Source organism: Ostrea edulis, chromosome 1, assembly GCF_947568905.1.
Source record: "Ostrea edulis chromosome 1, xbOstEdul1.1, whole genome shotgun sequence".
NCBI classification, from domain to species: Eukaryota; Metazoa; Mollusca; class Bivalvia; order Ostreida; family Ostreidae; genus Ostrea; species Ostrea edulis.
The window spans coordinates 21,808,250-21,828,979 of record NC_079164.1 but is presented as its reverse complement, the minus strand read 5'-3'; the positions used below and the strand labels follow the sequence as shown (position 1 = coordinate 21,828,979).

General features: G+C 32.9%; 1 protein-coding gene across 2 annotated transcripts; it reads right to left on the bottom strand.

The window, feature by feature from the left end:
• Positions 1-1,570: 1,570 nt before the first annotated feature.
• Positions 1,571-20,677, bottom strand: LOC125663681 (transmembrane protein 134-like). Of its 2 annotated transcripts, XM_048896006.2 has the most exons (7): positions 20,388-20,677; positions 16,791-16,846; positions 14,406-14,495; positions 7,825-7,901; positions 7,452-7,496; positions 5,449-5,502; positions 1,571-5,247 (listed from the first exon to the last, which is right to left on the bottom strand). In XM_048896006.2, exons 1-7 carry the CDS (start codon positions 20,544-20,546, stop codon positions 5,165-5,167), a joined length of 564 nt encoding a protein of 187 aa, XP_048751963.1. In that variant the 5' UTR covers positions 20,547-20,677; the 3' UTR covers positions 1,571-5,164. The 2 variants fall into 2 exon arrangements, with proteins under 2 accessions (XP_048751963.1, XP_048751964.1); XM_048896007.2 differs by lacking the exon at positions 14,406-14,495.
• Positions 20,678-20,730: the final 53 nt, after the last annotated feature.

Genomic DNA, 20,730 nt, shown 5'->3' with positions numbered 1-20,730 from the left:
GTGCGTAGAATCAAAGTTGTGTTTAACAAAATAATTTTTTTTTACTGATCACTACATATGAATATTTCCGTTTCCATTTTTGATGAAGAAGCAACTGTCTATGATGTCAAAAAGTCTAGTCTTTAATTTATCGTGGGGAATGGTCGTGAAAGTGTTGAAACGTCATACGTTTTGATGATGATTTGAGAAAAGCTTTGCGATTTCAAGTTTACTAAAAGTTCTTCAGAATTTGATTTACACCACTTCTGGCATATGTAGTGGCACAGTACGTTTGGAGTTTCTCCTTCGCAGTTGTTAATATTTTCGTGAGGAGCAAAGATAGAGGCTTTATAGAACACTTACTGGGTTCAGCAATGTATTTTTGTTTGTAAGGGCTTTTATGAAGTTTAGGAATCCAGTATAGGTACGGTAACTCGTACTCATCCGACCCATTGACTGGTGATATCGATATAGTTACAATTAAGACCTGAAATCACTTTTTAAAAGGTCCAAAATTCAGAGAATCCTGACGATGAGCAAGATATGAAGAATAACTTGACAGCTTCTCAGAATGGATAAAAAGAAGATGGCCGGGAATATTAAAACCACGTATTAGACACATGAAAACAAAAGTACGTACCATCTATCCTTCTGTGTTTAGTAAACCAGAAGTGATAAAAGAATTAGATAAGTTACATGAGGAATGTTTTGGTTTCAGTTGACAAAGCTTGTAACAACATTGTCCTTGTTTGTAAGGTTCATAATTACAACTGTATTATAAGCCAACTTGACATTAATTTCACATTTGTTAATCTTACTTGTATTCCAAGTTCCCTTTCAAAAAATGAAATTCTTCAATCTAAACACATTTTACAGCCCAGTCAATGGGAAGAATGAATTTGAGTTACCATACCTTTATTGGATTCCTGAACTTCACAAAACCCTTACAAACACATATAACATATTGCTGGATCCAGTAAATGTTCTACAAAGCCCCTACTTTTGCTCCCCACGAAAATACTACTAGCCGTGCAGGAGAAACTTCAAACCTTCTGTGCCACAACAATCTGTCATTGGGTCAAATGCTGTCTAACGTGTCTCACATCAATTGATAGGACGTTCTTTTCACTGATTTTGATTGCGGATTACTCCATTTACCTGATCAAGATACATGTATAGGGCTCACCGCGGGAGTGGCGGAGGATGCCTACTACTCTTTGGCAGCTGATCATATTTCTGGTATGTCCAGGATTCTGTGTTTGTCCTAGTCTTAATTTTGTATTCTTTACAGAAATTATGAGATTGATCTCTATTCTTTGTCTTCACCTTTCTTAATGAATATAGGTCCCATAAAAATATACTATTCTGAAGAAAAACATATCGATAACCAACCCCCCCCCCCAATACTTTATTCCTCACAAAAAAAGAGACCGAAAAAAATTATGCCAATGAAAAACTACAACAAAAGTCTTATCAATAGGTCCCACGAAATAAATCATTCTACAGTAATAAGCTTTAAAATCGTGTAGGTCAGAGACACTAGGTAGTGTAATAGGCTGTTGTCAATCACAGGCAAAATAAAACAAGAAAAAAGTGCACAAATTCGTTTAATATTTCTAAACAGGCATTTTTCTGACAGAACGTATTTCAATGGCATTTCTACAGCACATTGTTTAATGAATGAAGTTTGAAAATAATCAGATATATTTGACATCCATTAAAAACTTTAAAGAATTTGACAGAAAAAATTGACAAATGGTTCGACTTCAAACAAGATATCAACAATCAACGATATTGCATATCAATTCCAATGAAAATTGTTGTCAAAAGCACTAATAACAGAACATTACAATAGAAAAGGAATCTTTCTTTCCTGCAGACTAGAGAGAAAAGTATTGCCCGATACAGTGGAAACATCATTATTCAATGTTCGTGGGTAACCAAAATTTAACTGGCTCGTGAAGACGTCATTTCGTGGGCAACACCAACCCCAAAACCAATCCACGCTTACTGGTTAATTGACAATCGCGGGACTTGTCCGTAAAACTGACAAAATTAATGGTGCTCCCTGTCGGGGCGGTGATTTGATTATAATTGTGACAGCGCTATCATAAGATGGCATCACCTGTATTCAAAGGGTACATGTATATGTTATGATAATGATTAACTTAAAAAAGTACCTAGTTTTTTTTTTCTGAAATAGAAAACACAATTATTGTCATAATAAAACAATGGTGTATAACATTAATCATGTCAATTAACCTAATCACCTCGGAAAATAAAAATTTCTAGCTTTGAAAAAGTAACTTAAAATTGTGCATCAATGTTTGTGGGGATGTAAATTCGTGGGCAAAACTGAACCATGAAATCCACGAATATCGATACCCTATAAACAATGATGATTTCATATTCTTCTCAAATATTAGTATATGTAACCACTGTGGGTCCCCCTCCCCCCAAAAAGTACTTTAATTACATCACTTTGCATAGTATTACATTCTTGTACATTTGTTAACGAAACTATAATCATCCAACAGAAACGAAGAATGAAAGTACTCGTCATATAAATTATTTTATTGAGAATGTACATCAATGTCAATGTACATATTTTTTCTAAACGCATTTAACAAGTGCATGAAGTCAAAACGATAAACACAAGTTCAATACATAATATATCACTTACATAGCACTATTTTTAATGATAACCAAAGAGTGGGTATCAACCTATACTACAGAAATTGGCAATCATAGAAATGATTCAACAGAAATCTGTTCCCGCCTATTATCATCTTACAAAGGTACGTACATTGTTATATGAATGTAAAACTTATACGGTACCAATTTTGATGCACCAGATGTGCATTTCGACAAATAATATCTCTTCAGTGATGCTCAACCGAAATGTTTGAAATCCGAAATAACAATGAAGTTTTAGAGCTATTTTAGGGAAAAAATGTGTGCCAAAAAAGTGGAGTCAAATTCGCCTAAGGATAAGAGCTATGCGTGAGGGAGATAATCCTTAATTTGGAAATGAATTTCTAAAAATTTTAACAGCAATTAAATATACATTCGTATTTTCAAGCTAGTAACGAAGTACTTACCTGTATTTCCATCTTACAAAGGTACGTACGTAGGTATATGAATGTATTACCATCTTACAAAGGTACGTACGTTGGTATATGAATGTATTACCATCTTTCAAAGGTACGTACGTAGGTATATACATTATTCCTTCAGTAAAGGATGTGTTGCAATTTGTATGTGATGTACTAGAATATACAAGCTCACAATATTTTAAAACCACATTCAATTTTCTGACCGTATTGTTAAGAAGATTGCGTACCTATACACGCGCACGAATATTGCAAATAAAATCTAATTAACAAAATGTAAATTTTTAAAGGTACAATTCTCATTTGCACCAATTCTGTCCCTGTGCTAAATTGAAAAAAGTACACATTTCTGAGGAATTTTCTACCTATTTTGTTATACTCGAAATATTTACAACCTAATTACAATTCAACGCACGGGAGTATCTATCCTAATATACCTCTAATTTCACGTAGAGATACCTTAACTATCTTTTGAGGTTTAATGAACAGTTTACCTTTACGTGGTATATTTATCCCCCATGCTGACAGGAACTATTCCATTTGCCTGTACCATTCTTCTTTAGCAATAAAATTTGTTTGTTATTAAACTAATATCGTTATATATTCTTTCCATTTTATCAAAAAGTTCAGTAATTATACCGGTCAATCTATAGTTTACTATAACTGTAAAATCTTACCTCCCAGTGTGTGTATATATATATAAAGCACAGAAAATTTCACTTTATTTGGATACCCACTTCCGACCCTTACCCGGGGTTGAACTCACTACCTGCGGAACCAAATCTCCTAGCTGCATTTAACCAGCGCGCTAGACCACTCGACCATCTAGGTAAATCAAGAAACTTGCTTTCGATGACGATGGCATTCTCGCCACGCTGTCACACGCTACACGGTCATTGAGAATGGATATAAAGTGAAATTTTCTGTGCTTTATATTAAATACTTCTTCACTTAGGGCAGTTATGTTCATTTAAGAGTTCATTGCTATTTATGTGCTATAATATATATATATATATATAATCTTAACAAGTTCGTCAAACAACTCAGGAATTTGAATAAATTGCACAACCTTTGTAAAACTGAATGAAGATGCAAATTAACTATTATGCCCATTATGACAATCAAGAGCATGTGTATTTAATTCTAATAAAAGATATGATTTCATAATTAAGCAATGAACCAAAGATATTTTGGACAGTATACATTTACATTTGACTCTCTCTCTCTCTTGGATAGTATACATTTACATTTGACTCTCTCTCTCTCTCTCTTTCTCTCTCTCTTGGATAGTGTATACATTTACATTTGACTCTCTCTCTCTCTCTCTTAGCTTAACTTTCGGAGATGTTTTGCAGCATCAAATTTACCGTTTTTAGCATACCACAATGTATATCTAGATCTGAATGTACAAGAAAAATTACCCTTCAATGGATATTTTTCTAAAACAGTAGTTTATTTGTCATTAGAGGAAAACGAATAATTCATACATCACACCTAACATTAATGTGTTTCAAACATTTGTAATGCATATGGCAAAATATGAATAAAATTGTCACAAAAAATGTACTGAAATTAATATCAATGTGCGCAATAGCTGCAAAATGGCATGAAAAATAAAACTGGGTGTCTGTATGTTAAACACAATCATATCATTGGTGATTTGATAGAGTTATAGAAACAGATATACCAAAATTGCATATTAACTGAACACCATACTCCAGCACACACGATTTCTCACTAATTTATATATATAATGTATAAAATATCAATAACTATGACCAAAAAAAAAAATCAAAAAAAAAAATAAACAATAAACAATAAATATTACAATGATAGAGTAAAAATAACTAAATATCAGGGAAATGATAACAACCTTTTTCATACTGAGCAAAAATAAATAACAATGCAAAGTAAACTGAACACAGATATCCAGGTCATGGTGAAAAGAATGGGCTTTTAAATAACATACAATTCTTCATCTTCCATACCATATCTATTACTACAGAAATTTTCTTGGTACTGCAACTTCTCCACATATATATGACAATGTATACAGGTCTGTCAAGTATTTGTTATGTGTTGAACACTGGAAGGTTATATAAATTATATCCACCGACCCCATTTATTGCTAGAACAATATACACCACGTGGTACACTGAAAAGGAAAATTACAAAACATGTGACCATTTTTCATCCTAACGAATCACAATAAAATGCATCCTTAAATTCGTATTCAATCAAACAAGGAGAAATTTTCAGTCAAGCCTGTTATGAGACAAATACTCATGATGTTTTTTAATACATATTTCTGTCTAAAATACAATAGAAATATAAAATGCAGAAACTGGTGGCCTACCTCCTGGAATAAGACACAGTGCTCCCCCAATAAAGAACACCAAGCAGTGCAGACCTGACAGAGGAAAAAGAGTATCATTTTCAGTATATATAAAATTAACTCAATGTCAAGGACAGTCTCAATGTCAATACATATAAAATTCACACAATGTCAAGTACAGTCTCAATGTCAATACATAAAAAATTCACACAATGTCAAGGACAGTCTCAATGTCAATACATATAAAATTCACTTAATGTCAAGGACAGTCTCAATGTCAATACATAAAAAATTCACACAATGTCAAGGACAGTCTCAATGTCAATACATATAAAATTCACACAATGTCAAGGACAGTCTCATTGTCAGTATATAGAAAATTCACACAATGTCAAGGACAGTCTCAATGTCAGTATATATAAAATTCACACAATGACAAGGACAGTCTCAATGTCAATACATATATTATTCACACAATGTCAAGGACAGTCTCAATGTCAGTATATATAAAATTCACACAATGTCAAGGACAGTATCAATGTCAATACATATAAAATTCACACAATGTCAAGGACAGTCTCATTGTCAGTATATAAAAAATTCACACAATGTCAAGGACAGTCTCAATGTCAGTATATATAAAATTCACACAATGTCAAGGACAGTCTCAATGTCAATACATATAAAATTCACACAATGTCAAGGACAGTCTCATTGTCAGTATATAGAAAATTCACACAATGTCAAGGACAGTCTCAATGTCAGTATATATAAAATTCACACAATGACAAGGACAGTCTCAATGTCAATACATATATAATTCACACAATGTCAAGGACAGTCTCAATGTCAGTATATATAAAATTCACACAATGTCAAGGACAGTATCAATGTCAATACATATAAAATTCACACAATGTCAAGGACAGTCTCATTGTCAGTATATAAAAAATTCACACAATGTCTAGGACAATCTCATTGTCAGTATATATAAAATTCACACAATGTCAAGGACAGTCTCAATGTCAATACATATAAAATTCACACAATGTTAAGGACAGTCTTGTTGTCAGTATATAAAAAATTCACACAATGTCAAGGACTGTCCAATATTGTTAGTATATATAAAATTCACACAATGTCAAGGAGAGTCTAAATGTCAATACATATAAAATTCACACAATGTCAAGGACAGTCTCATTTTCAGTACATATAAAATTCATAAAATGTCAAGGACAGTCTCAATGTCAATACATATCAAATTCACACAATGTCAAGGACAGTCCAATATTGTTAGTATATATAATTTACACAATGTCAAGGACAGCCTGATAGTCAGTATATATAAAATTTACACAATGTCGAATAAGGGATTTTATTATTATGCATGTGTAATTACAGAAATTCCATTGATGCTTTAGTAAAATAAAGCAAACTAAAATTGAATTTGTTGATAAAATAATGCAAATATCCTACAATAAGGACAAAAGGCACAGATTGTGAGACTAGTACTTGTAAGGATTCTTAAAATGCTAAAATAAATTAAAGAATTGTATCAAAATTAATTTCACTAATGGTATAATTAGCCGTCTAACATACAAAAGTCTCGATATTTTCCGACCACCGAGTCTGATGCTCAGTGAAGAGTTAATGTAGACCGATGCTCCAGTCTGCAATAATGTGCAATCAAGCAGTAGGTCTCCTTTCTCTTTGTTCAGTTTGGGACTTTAAAATCCAACTGCTCTTATTATTATTCTTAATAATACTAACAGTAAAATACAGTTATAGCAAACCTCCCGGGCCAGCGAAAAACAGTTCATTATAACCAAACTTCGTTACATCCAAAAACATTTTTAAAAAAAAATGTTCCTCTTGTAGAGGACTAAATATCACTTTGCAATAAGCATGGATTCCTTATAAGTGTGCTCGTTATAAGCACAAGTTCTTTTTTATAGATATGTTCATCATAAGAGAGTTTTACTGTATATGTACAAGTTAAGACAGGCTGAGTGTGAACAGCTTACCTCGATCTGGTGAAGCCACTATCCCAATGCCAACCAAGAACAATGCTGAACATAGAAAAAATAAAAAAGGCATTGTACTTATGAATTCATAAGAAACATTTACTTTATCTGTTACATCTAGTAACCTGGGGCACGCTTTACAAAAGAACTTACGACTTAACGACCAACTTTACATACTGGAATTTTCCTGTTTATTGTAAGATCATTCACTCCAAATGCTTTTTTTTTTAAAATTGTTGAAAATTAAGCCTCAAAAAGTTTTACTTCATTCACTCAAAGTAATAAAAGTGTAATAAAATTTAAGACTTGCAACTTTAGTCATAAGTTGTTTTGTAAAATGGGCCCCACTATCTAATGAATGAATAGAACCCACCTGTTCCCACAACGGTCAATGAAACAGCTCCACACACTGTCCTGTAGTTCTCTTTGATTTTTGGATGTCTCCACCATCTAAAAAAGAAACAAACAAAAATATCATACTAGTGATTTTCATGTCATCAATAAACCATTCATATGTGCTAATTTTAATCTATAGCAATCAGAGTTTGTTCAATAAATGGACTGTACAAAAATAGTAACAAGATCTATATAACCAAAGGTATCACCGACTCATGGATAAAAAATATAAATACATAAATTGGATGATTTGAACATCATTTTCCTGTGGTTTCTCGTGGTGATCCAGGTTAGAATAGTTCCTTAGTACCCCTTGCTTGTCATAAGAGGTGACTAAATGGGATGACCCTTCGAATGAGACCACAAAAAACCGAGGTCCCGTGTCACAGCAGGTGTGGCACGATAAAGATCCCCCCTTGCTCAAAGGCCATAAGCGCTAAGCATAGACCTAAATTTTGCAGCTCTTCACTGGCAATGGTGACATCTCCATATGAGTGAAAAATTCTTGAGAGGGATGTCAAACAATATACAATTAATCAATCAATAATCCTGTGGTTGAGAAGATGTTTCTTTTATAGGGGGTACATGACACCGATAAAAACTGTCATGACTGAAAGCTATAGGATCTGTATAATAATGAGTTGTTTTGGGACTTTAAAATTTTGTCTGATGTAGCATACAATTATAATTTTAGTGTAATTAAGATGAAAACCCCTGTGCGACCCAAACACATGATCTAGAGATGCTGAGCTATAGCTATCATCCTAATCCATTGAGCTAAGCTGAAGCAGAATATGAATTTTCAAAGGACAAAGAATATATTTCTGATCTATCTTTTGCCACAATGGCATACATGTATATAACTCAGTTTGAACAATTGTGACAATGTGTTCATCCTCTTTAAGAATTGAATTTACTCTACAGGAAGATATTTGCACATCCTTATTGTAATTCTTGAGAAAATTTCTCCCTTAAACATCTTCCTATGTAAAGTTTTACACCCCATCGTAGCCCAGTCCTGGCTCCAAGGATAAACACCCGTCGTGGTAGCTCAGTAGTAGAGCGTTCGCTCCGTAACAGGGAGGTCATAAGTTTGAGCTCCGCTCGTGCCATGACTGCGTCAAACCTAAGATGTTAAAATAGATAGTGATTGCTTCTTCGCCAAACGCTCGGCATTTAGAAGTGAGAATCACGAGTTTTTCTGATATTACCTTAAAAACGGAGGTCCCATGACGCGGCAGGCATGGCACGATAAAGAACCCTCACTGCTACGGCCCTGAGCGCTAAGCAGAGGTCTCAATTTGTGGTACTTCACATACAGCTAGTGACGTCTCAATACGAGTGAAAAATTCTCGATGGAACGTAAAATAATCAATCGATCCATCCAAGGATAAAGACATTGCTTGACGACCTTAAATCTTCACTATATAAGGAAGATTCTATAAATGTTACGACTTAATTTCAGATCCAGAGGTTCTTGAGAAGATTTTTCAAAACCCAACCTCATTTTAGTATTTCTTCATTGTCTCTCCTTATAAGGTGTCAATGCATCATTTGAACAAACCTGAATCCTCTTTACCCAAGAATAATTTGGGCCAAGGCTGGATGAAATTGGCCAAAATGGTTCTTGAAAAGAAGTTAAAATGTGAAATTTGAACAGGTGATGTACGGACAGACAGAGAAACGTCGATCAAAAAAGCTCACCGGAGCTTTCAAAACAATTGACTATAACAGTACTGGTAAAACAAAAACACCTTTGAACAGTTTAATTTTTGACATAAGAAAACCATGTTCAGTACAGTGCACTAACATCACGTGACTTTCACTTTCACAACATGAAGACTAATGAAGCATGCAGAACAAAATACGACAAGGTCCAGAAACTGTGACCATCTCTAAAAACTGAAATCTGGTCAAAGTACTTGGTAAATATAGCCTACACTCGACATTCTAAGCAAGCATGGACGTTTACATCAGTTAGCATGGAAGTTTACATCAGTTAGCATGGAAGTTTACATCAGTTAGCATGGAAGTTTACGTCCAGTAATGGCCATACTATGAATATGAACAGAACAAAGAAGTAAGTTACATAATTGACCTCTTCTACAAACATTTTCTTTGCTGCGCATCATAGGCTTTACATATAACATTCAAAACTATGTAAATAATACATTAGAATTGGTACGTAGTTGCATTTTTTGGTCACTATTGACACAGGAATCAATATTTTTGGTTCCTGGTTTAAGCAAAGAATAGTTACATAAACATATGATATAGACCATTGTTTGCATCACATATCATTGGTATAGAGAACTATTTTAAAAAGTGCATTCAGACCCTGACATTAATGGGTCACACCATCAACAGTCTCTGCAGCTATATGTAGCCTCTCTAGGATGGAGAAATAAAACTGATGCAGGAACCAGTGAAGTCAAGTCATCTAGACATATAAACTTCTATTTTACTTAAATCATAAAAAACGGTATATCATATACATGCATGCACCTTTAACCACCAAGAGTCTGCGACTAATGGTGGTTTATAAAACTTGATTAAGAAATAAAGTTATTGTTTTCGTGTATTATTGCAGAATAACCTCTGAGGTAGAGAAATGTTGATTTGAAATATAAAAGCCGACGCTTTTATATTTCAAAACACCATTTTGAGACCGAGGAGATTATCCTGCAACATACACGAAGATAAAAACTTTATTTCTATTCTACTACGACTCAGAAATAGGCTTCATGTTTTTTGTTGACGAAAAAGGTGAGATATATTTTGAAAAGCATTTCAAGTAATTAGTTTGATGTTGAGAGATCATATCAACTGCTTTGATTGATTTTTTTTTTGCGTTCTGCTGAGAAATTGAGACATCACCAGCTGTAGGTGAAGCGCCACAAATTTAGACCTATGCTTAGTGTTCAGGGCCGTAGCAGTGAGGGTTTTTTTTATCCTGCCAATGCCTGCCGCGACATGGGACCTCCGTTTTTAAGGTCATATCCAAAGACCCGTGATTCTCTTTTCTACATGTAAATGCCGAGTGTTTGGTAAAGGAGCAATCACTATCCATTTTAACGTCTTAGGTTTGACGCGGCCATGACACGAGCGGGGCTCGAACTCACGACCTCCCGGCTCTATACCACTGACCTACCATGGCCGGTTCAACTGCTTTGAATGCACAGTCCAAGAAAACTATATACACATAAATGGAAAAAGGTTAACTTGTCTTCGCATCGCCTGATGATGTATCGATCTCTGAATGTAGACAATTAATTTACATTGAATGACAAATATTCTTCGTCGTTTATACATCTGTTTTACAACAGATACATAATGTACCTTACATGCAGAATTTTAAGCGAAGATTTAATTTTGACATTATTAGCGAAAGTGATGAGGTCGCTAAAATTGAATATCGCTAACAATTTATTCCATATTGGCGGTAATAGTTATCTTTCCTGGAATTATAGTCACTAAAATTAGATCTCGCTAAATATGCATGATTATTTTTATTGAAAAATCGCTAAAGTGTCTCGCTAAAAATTCCACTTGTATGGTATTGATTATTTTGTATGAGTATAAAATGGAATTATCAGTTATTGACTTTATTGTGTTATTAACAAAGCACGAAACCAAGTGAGATGTGTATCAATTTTTTCATAATCCGTTATTACGCAGGAAGGTATATGGCAGAATAATGACCACGACATTCCTTTGATCTTTGCAATAACCGTGGTAGAATTAACTATAATGTCACAGTAGGCTTTAATGTTACACGTATTATCAGCAACGATTACACAGTATAACTATACTAGGTTAGTCATTATGAAACTGAGAGTTACAGAGTAGATTATAAGTGTGTGTTTAAAAAATATATATATATCAATATGTGGATTAGTAATGATACTGACCGGGACTATTAAGTATGGTTCCATTGATGTCACCGATTGTTTATCATATATTATATAATTATTCCATATGATAATGAAGGAAATATAAAGATATATTCACCCAAGAAAAATCATATATTCCCTGAGGGAGGGCAATATGATTTTTCTTGGGTGAATAGATCTTCATATTTTCCAATCATTTATGCAATAAATTATTTATTATACCAAATCAATGCAAGGTTACGGAAACACAAGTGAATTTGCAAAGACCAAAAAAAAAAAAAAAAAAAATTCTGGATATGCTCATTTATCGGTAGCTTAGTTTGTCCTAATGGTAGCACCGTCAACATATTAGAATATACCAGTAATCCAGTAATGGAGTGATATGATAAGCAGTTGTTATAAAGCTGAAACAATACTCCCCCTTCACGATACAATACGTATTGCAATACTTATGCCACAATTTAATATTTCCAATACGATACATTTTACAGAAGAAGAAAAAATAATAACATCGAAGAAAAATTTAATCAAGAAGATTCATAGTCACAATCTTAAAAGCAAACTGTTTCCAAACTGCTGAACGGTAAGATGACTGCCGAACGGTAAGATGCCTGTTGGCTCTGTAGTTTAAACAGATTAAGTTCATTATTGTTATTGTCAGACTCGAGGTTAACAACTGTCTAACTATTATCGGACGCCATTTGTACCTCGTGCATGTAAAATAATAAGTACAGGTCAAGCCGATGTATTTTACCAAATTCAATTTTAATTCTAAACAAGAGGCCCACAAGCCTTAACGGTCTCCTGAGTACTACTTTTAAAAAGTATCACTAGTCTCAAGGGCTATGAAATCTAGAAAAAAAATTCCTACATGTTCTGAATATCTAAGCTAAATTCTAATATCCAGTGACAGTATAAAGCAATATATGTTTTTAAAACTTCAATGCCCTCAAAAGTGCATACACTGATGAAAGGCTTTACATCAGATGATATACATTCTGTATGTATCAACTATAAATGATATGACTAGGTAATTTGAACCCATCCTAGAGTCAAACCCCGAAATTCATCATTTTTGTACATCATTTTCTGCTATTCCTAATTATGCATTTAGACTATATACGGTATCAGCAAACTTGAATCTTTTTAAGGTAGCTCTAGTTCTATTGAATAATTCGCAGACCTCCTTTGGAGTAATTAGCGAATGAGACGATGCTACTAGTCAAGATTGACTAGCTGCGCGAGCTGGCTCTTCCAGATGTCGAGAAAGCCCTCTGCTACTGAGCCAGGTAATGTATACCACTCTGTGATGGTTCTAGGGATAAATTGCTACTGAGGCAGGTAGTGTATACCACTCTGTGATGGTTCTAGGGATAAATTGCTACTGAGCCAGGTAATGTATACCACTCTGTGGTGGTTCTAGGGATCTTTCAGTGGTGTAGCCTAGCTCATTACACTAGATAATGACTAAATATTTTATTTTTGTTTACAATTATTGCCACTGGTTGTCATATGTTTATTCCATGGAGCTGGTGTATGCATGTTCTCCTTAGTTAATATTATGTTTTCAGATTGAAAATTTTAAACTATTAATTAATAATCAATAAAACAAAAAAGCAATGATTGATTTATCATATGGCAATATTTACATTTCTTAATTTCCTATATATTTTTCGTCAATTTTTTTTTTAAAAAACACTAAAAATCTAAAAATTTTCCATTTGCGTAGCATCACAGTTCTAAATATTAATGATAATGATGTTGACATGACAATGAATAATAAGGTTGACGTCATGATGCAAGTCAGAAATTCAATGCAAGCACATATAGGTAATCTATTATCCAAACATACAAACAATGCATTTAGACTGCTCTCATGCTAGTAAAAGAATGTATCCAAATAAATCAAAGCCAAAGAAATTGCAGTATATCTAGTCCACAGGCACTTATATTGCTTGGGGCCTAATTACTATATATAAGAGTATAAGTGCCAGTGACCTAGTCCTATAATAAAAATAATTACATGGATCTTATATATATTTACATTTATGCCACTAATTGAGATACCTTGGATTATTTATGACAGTCATATTAAGTGTTTACACCTATAATATTGTTTACCTCTATAATATTGTTGTTTACATTTATGATATTGCTGTTTACATTTATAATATTGCTGTTTACATTTTCAATCTTGTTGTTTACATCTTTTATAATGCTGTATACATCCACCATATTGTTGTTTACATTTATGATATTATTGCTTACATCTATAATATTGTTGTTTACATTTACAATATTGCTGTTTACATTTATAATCTTGTTTACATTAATAACATTGTTTAAATATACAATATTGTTGCTTACATTTAAAATCTTGTTGTTTACATTTACAATATTGTTGTTTACATTTATAATATTGTTGTTTATATTTAGGATGGTGTTGTTTACATTTACAATATTGTTATTCATATATTTATAATATTGTTGTTTACATTTAAAATCTTGTTGTTTACACTTACACTATTGTTGTTTACATTTACAATATTGTTATTTATATTCATGATGTTTTCAAATCCATAATATTTTTGTTTACATTTATGATATTGTTGTTTGCATCTCTAATATTTTTATGGATTCAAATTTTGAGGATTGGTGTTTATACCGTGGATCCTTGGCAGATTTGGAGGATACGACAGTCTCTCCTGACCATCCACTCTGATCAGAGATTGCAGATGCCCCCACCAGTGGATGGCTGGAAATAAAAATGTGTTAGTAAAAGTGAACGAACCATCACCAAGCATGCAAAAATATTCCTGAACAATTAGATCAGTTGACAGCAAGAAACAATGCGTGAAATTGTCACAGATTTTGAAACTAATCATCAAAGCCTGCCATTAACATCTCTACGGTATCATACAAGATATAATCAATTATTCTCACAGAAAAAATCTAATATTACCATGGTACATATAAAGATATTATATGCACATTCTTGAAATTTTTCATTCCTACAATCGTATACTGTAAACCAATTTTTATTCGCGTACAAGAAATTTTCGCAAGGTTCGTGAGAACCTCTTAATCACGAATATTTCTTGCTGCGAACTAGATATTTAACGTTTCTTGTCATTTTAAGATTATATTGGTCGTTAAAATTTGTCACTAGCTGCAAACCAGTTCATCACTAGTAAATCACAAAATAAAGTTGTTGCGAGTAAAAGTTGGTTTACAATTTAACATTTTATAATGTCTTCATACAGGCATATATGAAATTCAAGCAGAATTAAGAATACAGTTGTTAATGAGCTAAAAATTACATCAAATTAGATCTTATGAACCTATCTAAGTTGTAACAAGCAATTTCTCATACCCCTGCTATTCTTGCTGGTTAAAATTCTTTCCCATTAATCAATAATAAATATGCAATTGCAATGAATATTTTAGTTTTAAGAGCTACGATCTATTTATATAGGAATACACTACAAAATTCTATGTTCCAATGAGTTTATTTTATTCTGATCCTGTGGGTCCATAAGCACCGAGCATAGGCCTAAATTTTGCAGCCCTGAGTGAAATATTCTTGAGAGGGACGTTAAACAATATTCAATCAATCAATCATATTTTGATCCTGCTGTAGACTTATAAATGCCATTCACTATATCAATGTGCCAATAAGTTCTGCAAATCTTTCTTCTTACAAATGTAGGTTCAGAAGGAGCACTAAATCAAACTTTTTCACATAATTATTTCTGTAACTGCAATTTTCTATATTAAGAACAGTCCCGTTGATTTGGAATCTGGCTCTAAATCCGTGAGGCCATCACTTCTCAGTATAATTAACTTCAAGTGAAAATGATTAATCCTAGGGTTGAAATGTAACGATGATTATGACTGGAGTAAATAACAGAGAGAAAATTTGTATTACTTAATCATAAAAGAAATTTGACTTAAAGCTGGAACACAAGTTCCATCAAATTCTTTGCATTTGCTCTGAACTAGTAAACATTTCTGCTGTCTCAAAAAATATTCTGCCAAACAAGGCTCAAATGACCAGTGCTCAAAAAACTTTTTTTTTCTGTGAATCTAAGACTGTAAATGTTGAACATGTTCAATTCTTATAGGCCTTCATATTTCTTTGCAATGTCAGACACTGTATGGTATCTCTGCAGTTTCTGATGAACTGAAAAAACAAGACTAAATTCACCCTGAAAACACACTCATTCACATTACTTACATTCTGTTGTCCTCTGTTCCCATACTCTGGTATTCAAAATTCTAAATTTAGCATCTTATGTCTTAAGATTCGGTGAAAACAGTCCTTCATGCTTATAACAATGATTCAAATATTACTGAAAAATCACTTGCATGTCTATCCATCGTAATAACATGACATACATGTGATTAACAGTTTTGTATGCAGTATACCCATAATGCAACATACACCTCCACATCTAACAACCTTTAGCTCATATTCCACGTTCCTTCATTATTGGGTGATAATAAAAACAAAAGCTCATTACATCCAATCATTGTACAGATTCACTTTCCTCACTGTCATAACCAGAAGCTAGTTATAACAGAGAATTACATCTCTTTTTTTTTTTTTTTTTTAGTAATTTGTCTCCATATGTTTACATTGCTCTATATTGATGAATGTTTTGGGAAACATAAAAGAGCCATTTCTACATCCAATATTGCTGATCTTGCTTAAGTACATCAATACTGTTACTTGGAATAATCAGATACATGGATTTATATACTTTACATTTGTACTTTACAATACTGGCCTAAATTATTTAAATATCTAAATAACAAGCAAATATAGGATCTTAGATTTTGCTTAAAATAGAACCTGCAGAAGTCAGTAACGATTTCTTTCTAATTTTCCATTACATAACACCACAACACATCATGCATGATGCAAACATTGCTAGATCACTTAACCAAAGGTTGTCAACCACGGACATTTCCATTATCTGCTTTTGAATCCATCCCTCCTAACTTGACCAGCAGAGTCCATTAAATAAAGGAGTAAATTTGGACTTACCCTTGCGTCTGGCTGCTCCCCATCAGCTGCTGTTCACTGTATCCCTGACCATCATACTACAAACAGAAATCAATTAAGTCATATATAACACCACTGCCTTCACACCTTGTACACCATCAATACATTTTGGCTGCTACCAGGTACTGCAGGGGATACATCTAAACATGTTTTGCACCCAGTCTCTCTCTCTCTCTCTCTCTCTCTCTCTCTCTGTAGTTATCAGCCAAGGTAATCATAATACCACACTTACAGCTAGTGTATAGGTGTTTAACATGAATGTACTTATTGTAAGTTAATTACCACTGTATAATTCCAATGTTATTTATTACAATTGTTCATTGATTGGACAAAAATAAAACTAAATGACAATTTACACATCAATAAATCCCAAAATGCTATGTATACATACGCACCTGAAAACATTAAATAACATAGTGCGGGAAAACTATTACATGTGCATTTTTTTTTTAAAAATTGATAATACAGGAAATTAATTGGAATTATAAGAATCAAACATGCTTTGCACTTTAATTCAGTTTGTGAGTAAAATGTTCAGAGATTACACATAGATAAATTCTTCAAAAAGAATGTATAATCCTGTACCACTACATTACTGTGAATTAACGCCTATGAATGGGATACAGATGAATTGCCTGATAAAGTGGAACAGGAGTGATATTCTAATACTACAATAATAGTCCTCAATCATATACATTTATACTCATTATACCAATTGTGTCACAGTTAATGTTATCAACATTATCAATGTACTGTGACTATAGTAATTGGCATTATATGGAATTTAAATCAAACTGAGATTCGAGCTATAATAATCAAAGGCATGCATCCTTCTGCAAGTTTACAGGTATATGATAAAATTCACATGTTTACAAATTAAATGCCAAATGGCATTCTCATGAATCAGATCATATAAACATATATTAAGTAGTATATAAAGCTAATCTTACAACACTTACATCACATATACATGCAGAATATAGAGGAGATACAGCTGATTCGATACTCTACATTAATTACATTAATTAATTATTGCTGTCATTCTTGCAATTGCTCCCTGACATATCCGGATTTCACAAGAATTCACAATTGCTGGTCCCTCACTCATGCCTTCCTTGATACAACCAAGTGCTAAATTGCATATATGTCTGTATATGATTATTTTTGCTATATTTAAGAAACAAATAACATTTTTCAATCAACATGACATATTGCAAATGCTCTGCTGGCATACTACATGATGTACGTGTGTTAGCAGCTATATATATATAGTTTACGAGGCCTGATGTTCACTGAAAAAGGTTACAGATTAATTTGAAACGTGGACTTATATTTGCATTTTCTATTCCCTTTAAGGCCCTTCCCCATTGTGTGCATGTTTGTTTTCAGAATGCTTTTTGAGAACTTCATTGCACATGAGAGCACTGTACCTTTGCTGTTCTAAGATTTGAGGTACATATTCTAAGAATTTTATCAATATTATTCCTGAATGAAAACTTAGCTGCATGAAACCCTTAATTATCCTGGACCCACCATAGTGTGAACAAATGACCATGTGCAGTAGTGACTGTTTTATTTTAAGAGAGAAAGTCTAGCTATGTATAATTGGTAAATTTTTAATGACATCAATTTGATACTGAATTAGAAGCTAGACAATTATATGTAATGTTGTATCATTTTTACAATTTTCAGCAAATACTGGGGTTTTTTTTTGTAATTTCAAGCAAATTTTTGACTGGGAAACATAGACAGCAGACGTTATCAGACATTAATGTGCAGGTATAATATCTGAAATGATAATAGTTATGAAATACATATTGAAAATGGTGTCTGATTAGTCTTCTGCATTCTATTGTTTCTGACGACCTTGAATGTTTGGCTTAATCAGGAGGCCTATAAGAAATCACAGGAAGTTGCTCTCCTTCTGATATATAGACACAATTATCAAAAACAATTTTACTGCCAGATGTGTATTAAATTTTTCTACAGGCATCAATTTACATATAAAAATTACATTGTACCATAAGTTTATTAATCAAAGCATCTGAACCAATTTAAATTTGTAATATGCTTTCATGGATTAATATTTAGAAATGTACCAAATGTTGTCCTTTGAAAGTACACTGAATAAGTATTGTACATGTATACTCTTAGTAGTTCTTCAGTAGATATACAAAAAATTTCTTTTGTAATATATGAGAATAATTAAAACTTTGTTCTATATAACTGTGACCCTGTAGTGGTGCCAAGACTCAAAGTTTGAATGACTTAAGTTTTTATCATGTCATATAATTTTTTACTTTGGTTTATCGAGAAAATTATTTTTATACACCCTACCATATTTTTACTTTTCCTTAATTTCTCACCACTTGGAAGGGGACAAGATCTTTCATTAAAAAAAATCCATGCATCGCCTTTACTCAGTGTTTGAAATAAGAGGGCACCTGACCACCCGAGACACATAAATTTTCCAAAATGGACTTAAGTCCTACGTGTTTCTTGCTGATGAAAAAAGGTGAGATGGTACAGGGGTATACTAGATTTATTTCTAAAAATATTTCAAGTATTTAGTTTGATGTTTTGAATTATACACTGTCCATGTAAACTACACATTATACATGGAAGAGGATTCACTTCTCTGTGCACTGACATGTTTACATGTGTATCAATCTCTGAACGTGGATGATACGTTTACATTGAATTACAAATGTTCTTCAGTCATTTATAAATTTGTTTTCTAACATACTAATTTTTATGATTTTGAAATTGAATTATCAGTTATCCACTTTATTGTTGTTTTAGCAAAAACATGAATTGTAAGCAAGATAGTATGAATTTTCTCATAATCAGGGTATGTCGCAGAATAATGACTGCGGCAATCATTTGATCTTTGCAATAACAGTGGTAGAATTCTTGTCATTAGCACTAGTACATGTAATACTACTCCAACAACTTAAAGCCTTGGTCAACATCCCTTATATACCCATATTAAGCAGCCCCAAGTAATATGCTGGAGTAATGTACATGTAATACGTGGATAAAAGTTTTCACAATTAGGCCCTTTCTGATGGAGTCAGTTTTCTAGTGTCTTTCATATCAAAAATAATTTTTTAACCTTATAGGTAGTAAAAATCACCCTGCGGTTAAACGATAAAAGCTTGAGATCTTATTCCAATGGAGTTCTTAAGTGTGGTTTAATTTGCACATGTATGTAGCACTTTTATCTTAAAATATGTTGGTGTGAGGGAGGAAGATGAAGTACCTGGAAAAGCCCCCCAGGCTTAGGAGGGCAACAACCATACCCTCGCATTTAACCACTGCCAATCACGTGAATCAACCCACAAAATCTAGAATTACCTTGATAGACTAGAACACGTATTCTGCTTTGATACAAATATTTAGGACATTCCATGCTTCAATTGTTTGTATAATACCCTATGTGTAAACTCTTGGGTGTGGATTTCTTTTTATAAAAAACATCTTCTTTTTTTCATGTCCCTGTATTCTTCATGAAAATTTTTACTTTGCATACATTCAAATGGGCATTTATTCAATGGAGAGCTCAAACATTAGGCCTACCTGGCATTCCGTCAAGGGTATCTCATCGGAAGTAGAGCTAATTTTTTCTCTGTGTTTGGGACCTTTAATCGGTGTCTGTTTTGTGGAACCATAAACTCGAATCTTTTCATCTTCATCTGATTCAAATGCGTCCTCGATGTTGAAATTATCTTTGTTCATCGTGACGTGAATAGATTATTGACATCTCCAACCATACTTGCCTCTTAAATCATTGAAAAAACAGTGTAAACAAGCAAGTAAAAAAGAATCATTGTCATATTATCATCGTATAAAAGTTATAAATATATAAATTATGCATGAATACTGTTTTATTTTATTTTTTCCACTATACATTTGTATTTTA

Bases quoted from the DNA above. Each gene is read 5' to 3' on its own strand.
- LOC125663681 (XM_048896006.2), bottom strand. From the start codon at position 20,546: ATGAACAAAGATAATTTCAACATCGAGGACGCATTTGAATCAGATGAA. The intron at 16,847-20,387 runs GTAGGCCTAATG...TTCTGTTTGTAG, and splicing joins TACCCTTGACGGAATGCCAG to TATGATGGTCAGGGATACAG. The intron at 7,902-14,405 runs GTATAAACACCA...TTTCTTTTTTAG, and splicing joins AAATCTGCCAAGGATCCACG to ATGGTGGAGACATCCAAAAA.